Source organism: Dictyostelium discoideum (assembly GCF_000004695.1).
Source record: "Dictyostelium discoideum AX4 chromosome 6 chromosome, whole genome shotgun sequence".
Taxonomy (NCBI): domain Eukaryota; phylum Evosea; class Eumycetozoa; order Dictyosteliales; family Dictyosteliaceae; genus Dictyostelium; species Dictyostelium discoideum.
In genome coordinates this window covers 1,465,889-1,475,888 of record NC_007092.3, presented here as the reverse complement: position 1 = coordinate 1,475,888, position 10,000 = coordinate 1,465,889, and the positions used below count along the sequence as shown (strand labels likewise).

Sequence of the window (10,000 nt, the reverse complement as noted above, 5' to 3'; positions counted from 1 at the left end):
GATCAACAAATATTAAAAGATTCAACCGAATTGGTACTTTTATATTTTGGTTTAGTTTTAACCATACCCGATATGTTTCAAAATACATCATCATCCTATGGTATTGGTCCAGTTCAATTAATGCCTTATCTTTGTGGTGAAACAACTGAAGAATTAACTGATGAATTCATTTTCAAATTTTTAAGTGAATACCAAGAAGATCTAACACCAGTAAGTATTTTTTTATTTTTTTTTTATTATTAATATTTTGGGAACAATAATTTTAACATTAATTATGATATTAAATTACATATATAGATTTTTGAACCAATATTTTTAGATTTAATAAAAATTTTATCAACTACAACTTTAACTGGTAATGTATTCCCATACTATAAAGTATTTTCAAGATTGGTACAATTTAAAGCTGTATCTGATCTTGTTGTTACTTTACAATGTTGGAATAGTCCAAATTTTAATGGTAAAGAAATGGAGCGTAATACAATTTTAGGTTCATTATTTTCACCAAGTTCTGCTTCTGATGATGTAGGTTTGATTTTTATTTTTATTTTTATTTTTATTATTTTTATTATTATTTTTTATTAATAATTATTTTAATTTATATATATATAAAAAAAAAAAAAAAAAGGGATCAACAATTAAACAATACTTTTCAAATGCATCAACAATGAATAAAAATACAATTGGTGATGCATTTATTTCAATTAGACAAATTCAAATGAATATTCATAATGGATTAGTTGATTTATTAAAAGGATTTTTAAAGGTACAACAAGAGAATAAGGAAGCATTCTTATCATGGTTAGCATCAGCAGTTGAAAAGAATCTTGAACGTAATAAATTACAAGTTGATCGTACCAAAGCATGTAGTGATGGTTTTGCTTTGAATTTATGTGCTGTATTGGTATTGTTATGTGAAGCATTTGTCGATATCGATTGTTCAAAGGTTTCAATGGTTGATACTAATTTCTTACTCTCTGGTAAGAGACATGATATCACAAAGGATACTAGATTATGTGCAACTTCAGAAGAGGCTGATCAATGGGTTAAAGATGGTACCATTGAAAAACCATTGGCTCATACAAATTTCATCACTGAAACTTTCTTTTCAACATTAAGAGCTTTACATATTGGTATCAATTCAACTTATGAAAAATTAAAATTAATTGGTCGTAATTTACAAGATATTGAAAATAATAAAAGGGTTTTATTAGATTCGAAAATTAAATGGCAAAATGTAAGTTTTACAAAATTTTTTAAAAAAAATAAATAATAATACTTTTATTAATACATTCATTCATATTTATAAATATAGACACCACAAGGTAGATTATTTGAAGGTCAATTAGATTTATTAACAAAGAAAGAGGATATGTTAAAAGGTATTACATACACTATTGATGCACAATTATTTGAACCAACATTTTTACAAAAAACTGCATCATTCTTATTATTTGCAACAAATTGGATATTAAAAGTAATCAATCCAAAGAATACACCATTACCATTACCATTACCTGCTCCACCACAATTTGCAGCTTTACCAGAGTTTTGTATTGAGGATATTGTTGATTTCTTTACTTTTGTTATAACGTAAGTTTTTATTTATATTATTTAAATTTATTATTTATATTATATATTTTATAAATTTATTAATAAATTTTTTTTTTTTTTTTTTTTTTTTTTTCTTTCTCTTCATCTCAAAAAAAAAAAATAGTAATTTTAGTCAAGTTTTACAATATATTAAATTAGAACAATTAATGAAATTTTTTATTACAATTTTAGCAACACCAGAATATGTTAAGAATCCATATTTGAAAGCAAAGATTATTGAAATTATTTCACAATTTGTACCAAGTAAATATTCAAAAGGTAATCCAATATTGTTAGAGTGTAATCAAGATGTAAAGGATCATATGGTATTGGCATTAATGAGATTCTATGTGGACATTGAGTTCACTGGTGGTCATAATCAATTTTATGAAAAGTTTTCATATCGTCATTATAGTAGTTTAATTCTTAAATATCTTTGGTCAATTCCAGACTTTAGAAAGAAATTCACTGAAACTCCAAAGGATCCAATATTTATTAAATTCATTAATATGTTAATCAATGATTCAATTTATGTTTTAGATGAAGCACTTGCTAAATTAGCTAAAATTAAAGAAAATCAAACTTTATTTGACGATCCAAATTGGGATAAAGATTTAACACCTGTAAGTTTATATATATATATTTATAAGTTAAAAAAAAAAAAAAAAAAAAAAAAAAAAGATATTTTTAAATTTTAATAATTAATATTTAAATTTCTAATAAAAATAGGAACAAAGAAAAGAAAAAATTGAACAAAATGATTTAAATGAAAGAATTTGTAAATCAAATTTAAGTTTAGCAAATAGTAATATTGATATGATGTTATTTTTATCAAGTGATAAAACCATTATTAGTGGATTTATGAGACCAGAATTAATTGATAGAATTTCAGCAATGATGAATTATTTCTTAGCATTAATTGTTGGTCCAAAATGTACAAATCTCAAAGTAAGAGAACCAGAGAAATATCATTTCAATCCAAAGGTATTATTGAATCAATTAACAGAGATCTATGTAAACTTTGGTAGAGATCCAAGATTCTTACAATCAGTGGTTAGAGATGGTAGATCCTTCAAGAATTCATTGTTCCAAACTTGTGAAAAGATTCTTCAAAGAGAAAGGTTAAAGAATGACCATGAATTGGATGAATTCTCAAAATTGGTCATTAAACTTGAACAAGTCGCCAAAGAGGAAGAACAAGCTGAAGAAGATCTTGGTGATATTCCAGATGAATTCTGTGATCCAATCTTATCAACTCTTATGACTGATCCTGTCATTTTACCATCAAGTAAAACCGTTATCGATAGACAAACTATCCTTAGACATTTACTTAGTGATCAAACTGATCCTTTCAATAGATCTCATTTAACACCTGAAATGTTAATTGATGATGTTGAAACAAAGAAAAAAATTGATGAATGGTTAGCTTCAAAGAAAAAACAATAAAATCATTATTTCCATCCTTTTTTTTTTTTTTGATATAAAAAATCAATAAATCTTAATTTAATTTAAAAAAGTAATAAATAAAACAATCTCAATATATAAATACAAAATATAATTTTTTTTTATTTTTTTTTTTTTTTTTATTTATAGTTAATCTTATTAACTATTTTTTTTATTTTTTTTTATTTTATTTTAATATTAAATATTATTTTAATATTTATAAATTTATTTACAAAAGGGGTTTTATTATTATATAATTATATATATATATATATTTATATATTTATATACTTATATATATATGTTTTTTTTTTTTTTTTTTAATATATAAAATTATTATTAGTTATTATTTCGAAACAATATCTTTAAATGTATTTTTAAAAAATGAAACAAATGTTTTTTTCTTTTGTAAACAAAATTCACTTTTTGTTTTCTTTAAACTTGGTTGTAAATGATATTCTGTTTTTGTTTTTTTAAGTAATAGTTTTCTATTTTGAACTTCTTGTTTTTCAATTTCTAAATATGATTTATTAATTTCTTCCAAAATTAAATTGAATACTGAAACTATTGAATTTAAATTTTTACAACTTGATTCTACCATTGGACATTTATAATATGATGATAAATCTGATGATTCAGTTTTACTAATTACAATTTCATCGACCAAATCCATTTTATTTGCTACTAAAATCGTTGGACAATCTTTAAATTTAAATTGTTTAATTATATCTTTATAATAATCAATTTTATCAATTGATTCTCTATTATTTAATGAATAAACTATAATAAATCCATCACACTTTTTTATTGAATCTGAAATTAATTGTAAATTATTAAATTCATTTAAACCAGCTTTTAAATTTTAAAATTTACATAAAAAAAAATATAAATATTAAAAAAAAAGTAAATATTAATATAATATATCTAATTTATTTAGGTGTTTTTTTTTTTTTTTTTTTTTTAATTATTTTTACATACCAGTATCATATATATTTAAATTATATAAAATTTTATCATATAAAAATATTTTACTTGATTTATTTTCGATAGTTGGATAATATTCTTCATCAAAATATGAATTTAAAAATGTCTATATTCGTAAATCTTTTGTTAAAAAATCTAGATTTTTTTATTTTTATTTTTATTTTTATTTTTGTAATTTGTAATACATACATTAATAACACATGTTTTTCCTGTATAAGAAGCTCCCAAAACACATAGATTTATAATTTTACCCATTATTTTTAGGTTTTATTTAAAATTTATTTTTATATATAAAAAAAAAAAAAAAAAAAAAAAGAATTAAAATATAAATAAAAAAGAATTTAAAAGGTTTAAAAAAAAAACTAAAAAAAAAATCAATGAAAGACAAATAAATATATTTATTTATTTTCACTTATAATTTTAAGTATTATGAGTATTTAATTATTAATTTTTATTTTTAATTTTTGAGAAAAAAATAATATAATTTAAATAAAAATACAAATGAATTTTTTTGTGTTTTGTATTGTCCAACAAATATTTTATTAATTTTATTTTTAATGTTGTATGTTTTTTTTTTTTTTTTTTTATTGTTTTTTTTATTTTTTTATTTTTTTTTAAAATTATTGTTATTATAGTTATTATTATTTTTATTTTATGTACTTAATAAATTAACAAAAGTGGGTGAAGTTTCTATTTTTACTTTTTGTTTTTTTTTTTTTTCTCTGGGTATCGCATAACTGTCACATGATAATTTATTTTGAACCCAACAAAATTTTAAAAAACATAAACACACTCACACACACACACACTTTTAAACAATTTTATATAATATTATATGTTATTAAATTTATTATCACCACCTGTTCATTTTTAAAAAAACAAGTTTCTGAAGTAGTTCCACAAACCACACCCCTACCACACTTCGACATTTTTTTTTTTTTTTTTTTTTTTTTTTTTTTTTTTTGTGTGAATTGAAGTTTTTTTTTTTTTTAATATAAAATTATGATTTAATAACTAATTAACTCAAAAATTGTGGTGGTGGTGGTGGTGGTGGTAGTAGTGGTGTAATGTAATTTGTGGTGAAATAGGTAAGTACTCTTACCAAATACTAAAAATAGCATATAATTTGTAATCTTTGAAATGTGCTACATTGAAATTATCTATTCATTTATTTAAATTTAATTAACAAGGAAATCTTAAATCCCAAAAAAAAAAAATATTAAATAAAATAAATAAAAAAAAATAATAATAAATATCAATAATATAAAATTAAATCATTTTCAAAAATTGTATGATTTTTCTCTTTTTTTTTAATTTTTTTATTCTTTATTAAAGATTGATTAAAAGAAAAAAAAAAAATCTAAAAAAAATATCAATATAATTTAAAATAATAAATTTAATAACCGATGAACATAATTAGCTAAAGATTATAATGAAAATTATCTTTATTGATTATCCACTTTGGAATCAAAGGTTTTTTAAATTTATTGTATCATCTTTTTTTGTTTTTTATTTTATTTTTTTTAAATTTTTTTATTTTTTTAATTTTTACTTTTTAAAAATACCAGAATAACAGATGGAAATCATCTTTTATTTTGAAATTCACATATAAATTTAAATAAAAAAGTGTAAAAACAACAATTTTAATCAATTAATTAATTCAAATAATTTCAAAAATAATTTTAAAAATAACAAATTATTTTATTAATATTAATATTAATATTTAATTTTTAAAATCAAATTTATAATATCATAATTGATATTGGATATCAAATTATATGATGTAATTTTAAAATAATATTTTTACCTCTCTATAATTATACACAAAAAAATGATTATATAAATAAAAAAAAGTTAACTGTCAATTTTAAAAAAAAAAAAATTAAAAAAATATATTTAATTATTGTGTGTTTAAAAAAAAAAATTTATAATTTAATTATTATGTGTTTTAAAAAATAAATTATTATAGTTTATTTTGACCTAACACAAACTAAATTTAATGAACCTTTCAAAAACCAATTAATTTATTATTATTATTTTTTTTCTTCTTTTTAAAACAAAATGAATTCTATCCTTCAAAAATAATTGATATATTTGAGTGTAAAATTAAAAGTAGTGAAGATTAAAAAAAAAAAAAAAAAAAATATTAAAAGAATCATTTTCCCAAGTTTGTGATTATAAATATTTTATATGAACCATTTTCAAATTTTGAAAAGTTTGAAACTTTATTTGAATGATTTTCACAATAAAAAAAAAAAAAAAAATTATTTTTAATAAATAAATAAATGGATACAAAAGACTTTATTTATATTTATTATGAGGTTGTTTGAATCAATCTTGAATTACCAATTGTTGCAGCTTTCTTTGCATTTGACAATTTTTGTTCTTGAATCAATGCTTTAATTTGTTTAAACCATTTACTACGATCTTGATCATTATTAAAACATAAAATATAATTTGAATCTTCTTTAATATTTACAATTTCTAATGCATATTTTACAGCTATAAAATTAATAATAAAAAATAATAATTAATATTTTGAAAACCATGTTTTCTATTTTTAATAAAAAAAATAATTAAAAAAAATAAAAACTTACAATCAGTATCAGAAACGAAAATTAATCTTGAATCTGAAATTGGAATTTTAGCTTTTAATTTTAATTTTTTAGTTTTAAATTGATTAATTGCAGTTGATAAAACATTTGTACCAAAAGAACAAATTAAAATTAAATTATTGAATAAAAATAAGGTTCTAGATAGGGAATCTTCAGAATTTAATTCTTTAACAGCTGAAACAGTACCTTCCATCAATAAAGTTCTACCTTGTTCCATGAGATTTGTATCTTCAAGACCATCGATTGAATTTTGAAGGTCAACAATCTTTTGAAACAATTCCAAAGTTCTTTTTGCCTCATTGATAGATTGAACGATATCAGAGATTTTCTTATCAACCTCTTCGAGGGCAGGTTTATCAGGATGATCATTTGGTGTGAATTTAATGGTTTCCTTTATGAGTAATGGATATTTACAAATTCTTTGAACTGGTTTAATGATGAAACTATTCAATGGTAAGCCTCTACAAACTGAATCATTCATACAGAATTCCAAATACTCTCTGAATGGTTGATTCTTTATTTTCTCCTCTTCCAAGATCTTTAGAGCATTTTGTTGATTGGAACAATAGGTGGTATACATTTTCAAATAATGTGACATATCTAAAAAGGTTTGACCAACACTAATATTTTCACATAATGGATCCTTATCCTTTTCCAATGCTTTCAAAACATTCATATTGATTGAGAATAAAATTTCAATATTTGAAAATAATGAATTGATATCTTTAGCTGATAATAATTGTTTCTCTCTAATTGGGTTAAGGAAAACTTCAACAACAATATTTAAATCACGAACGTAATCTCTCTCAGTTTCAATTAATTCATTTATAATTTTAATTCTAAATCTTTTATTCTTTTCTTCAATACTTTCTCCAGTATGACCAGTTGATATTGGTGATGATAATGTTGTAATTAAATCTTCATTAGAATTTGATGGTGTACTTTCAATAATTGGTGTTGGAATTGATGATGATGATGATGATGATACTGATGATGATACTGATGATAATGAAGTTGATGTTGATACTGATGATGATGATAGAGTTGTTGGTGTTTTTGGTGTTGTTGGTGTTGATGGTGTAGTTGATGTTGATAATGATGTTAATGTTGGTGTTAATATTAATAATGAGGATGATATTGAAGAATTGGCTCTTGATAATGGTGAATTTTCACTTGATGATATAGTTCTTTGTGGAATTGGTTTATTTATTCCACTAAGTGATGATTGTTGCTCAACGATGCTATTTGTAATAATTGGTGGTATATTTGGTGTAAAATCCAATGATTGTGATGTGAATTGAGGTGAACCTTCATTTTTTGATGGATCAGGTAAATAAGTTAAATCCAATGGTGAAGCGGATCTAATAGTTAATCTGCCAATTCTAGCTCTTGATTTCTCTCTTACCAATCCATTGAAATTTGGTGAATTTCTATGACTCCATAAATTTGGTGATGAATTATTTTCAACACCTGATGAAATTGGTACTGGTTGAGTTTTTAATGGTGGTGGAGGTGGTGGAGTTGGTGTTGAAGTTGCTTTTGGTGTTGGTTGTCCAAAACTTGAATCTGATGATAAAATTATTGTTGAATCACCATTATTATTATTATTACTATTATTATCTTCTTTTGAATTTTTATCACTATGACTACTACCATGAAGTGATTTTGAAAGTAAATTTGAAATACTATTAAATTTGAATAAAAGTTGTTTTTTAGTTGATGGTGATGATGTTGTTGATGATGATGATGAGGTTGATGATGGTGTTGATGGTCTTGGTGAAATTGGTGGCGATAATGGAGGTGATGAAGTATTTGTTGTTGTTGTTGTTGTTGTTGTCGTAGTTGTAGTGGTATTTATTAAAGATGGTGAATTTGTTATATCGAGTGAAGGAAGAGATAGATTTTGCTCGTTTTTCTTTTTCTTTTTTTCTTCTTCTTTTCTTTTCTTTTCAATTTCTTTTTCTTCTTTTTTCTTTCTTTCTTGTTCTTTTTCTTCCTCTTTTCTTTTTCTTTCTTGTTCTTTCTCTTCTTCTTTTCTTTGTCTTTCTAATTCTCTTTCTTCCTCTTTTCTTTTTCTTTCCAATTCTTTCTCTTCTTCTCTTCTTTGTCTTTCCAATTCCTTTTGACGTTCTTCTTCCTCCTTTCTTTGTCTTTCCAATTCTTTTTTACGTTCTTCTTCTTTTCTTTTATTTTCAAGTATTACCAATTGTTCAAAATCTTTTTTAGCTCTTTGAGCTCTTATTAGAGTTTGTAAGAAAAGTGAAGATTCTTTATTTCTTTTATATTGATTTCTAATTTTAATCATTTTAAAGAATGCTTGAATCTTTAAAACTGAATCAACCAAACTATCATATCTTTTTTTCTCCAAATAAATATATAATTCATCAGATATAAATATTTTAGTTTTACCAATTTGAAATGTTGGTTTTGAATTTGTTGTTATTTTTACAATTTGATTATTATTATTTTTATTATTATTATTATTTTTATATTGACTATTTACATTTTCTAAAATTTCTTTACATAAATTTGAATGATTAATATTTGTTAAATTAATTTTAATATTTAATGAATTTAAAATACAATTATATCTTGAATAAAATTGAATGAAATCTCTTCTATAAGAATAACCCATTTTTCTAACTTTAACAGTATTAAGTACACCAACATTTCTTAGTTGTGATAATACATGAGAATTATTAAAATTATTACAATCCATTGTTACATTTGGTTTAATACATCTTATATAATGAACCGATGTTGAATTTATTGTTGAAATTAATTTATTTAATTGTTCTATAAATTGACCTGCTACTGATACACTTTGAGATTTTTTATTATTACTTGAATTATTATTATTACTATTACTATTACTATTACCACCTATTATTGAATAACTACCACTACCACTTAATGGACTACTACTACCACTTAAATTTAATGGGCTTGTTGTACCACTACCACTACCACTATTAAATCTTTCTCTTGGTGGTGATGCTTTTGCTGTTATCGATGCAGTTGATTGTGATGATGATGATGATGATGAATTATTATTTGAATTATTATTATTTGAATTATTATCATTTGATTTATTTAATTCTTTTAAATTAAATAAAGATTTTATTAAATTATTTGAAGAAGCTGATAATAATTGTTCAACTTCAGTTGGTATTGAATCTCTATTCTTTTCTAACCAACCATCAGTTTGATAAGTTACATCACCAGCGAAATGTTTAATACCAAGTGTACCTTTTGCAAGGGTTCTTTGATAGTATTGATTGGTATTGTGATATTGTTTATTATATTTCTCCAATAGAGTTACTTCTGAACCTTTTGGCATCATACATTCATCATCCAATAATGAT

The 10,000-nt window shown here is 22.1% G+C and overlaps 3 protein-coding genes across 3 annotated transcripts in view; 1 reads left to right on the top strand and 2 right to left on the bottom strand.

The window, feature by feature from the left end:
* nosA (U box domain-containing protein) overlaps positions 1-3,039 on the top strand; it is a gene marked incomplete at both ends in the record, with an annotated part of 3,856 nt that extends 817 nt beyond the window's left edge. Inside the window, 6 exons of the mRNA XM_629701.1 lie at positions 1-210; positions 298-525; positions 629-1,237; positions 1,316-1,593; positions 1,718-2,216; positions 2,323-3,039. The exon at positions 1-210 is cut by the window's left edge and continues 210 nt beyond it. Of these exons, the coding sequence (XP_629703.1) occupies positions 1-210; positions 298-525; positions 629-1,237; positions 1,316-1,593; positions 1,718-2,216; positions 2,323-3,039 (2,541 nt within the window). The remainder of the gene's footprint in view (positions 211-297; positions 526-628; positions 1,238-1,315; positions 1,594-1,717; positions 2,217-2,322) is intronic.
* Positions 3,040-3,382: 343 nt separating this feature from the next.
* Positions 3,383-4,275, bottom strand: rsmD (small GTPase; the record flags this gene model as incomplete). The annotated part of the gene is made up of 3 exons (XM_629700.1): positions 3,383-3,888; positions 4,015-4,126; positions 4,210-4,275. The coding sequence occupies 3 exons, from the start codon at positions 4,273-4,275 to the stop codon at positions 3,383-3,385; spliced, it is 684 nt and encodes a 227-aa protein (XP_629702.1).
* Positions 4,276-6,334: 2,059 nt separating this feature from the next.
* The window catches only part of myoM (calmodulin-binding protein), a gene marked incomplete at both ends in the record, with an annotated part of 5,936 nt that continues 2,270 nt past the window's right edge, over positions 6,335-10,000 (bottom strand). Inside the window, 2 exons of the mRNA XM_629699.1 lie at positions 6,335-6,522; positions 6,618-10,000. The exon at positions 6,618-10,000 is cut by the window's right edge and continues 1,376 nt beyond it. Coding sequence (XP_629701.1) covers positions 6,335-6,522; positions 6,618-10,000 — 3,571 coding nt within the window. The remainder of the gene's footprint in view (positions 6,523-6,617) is intronic.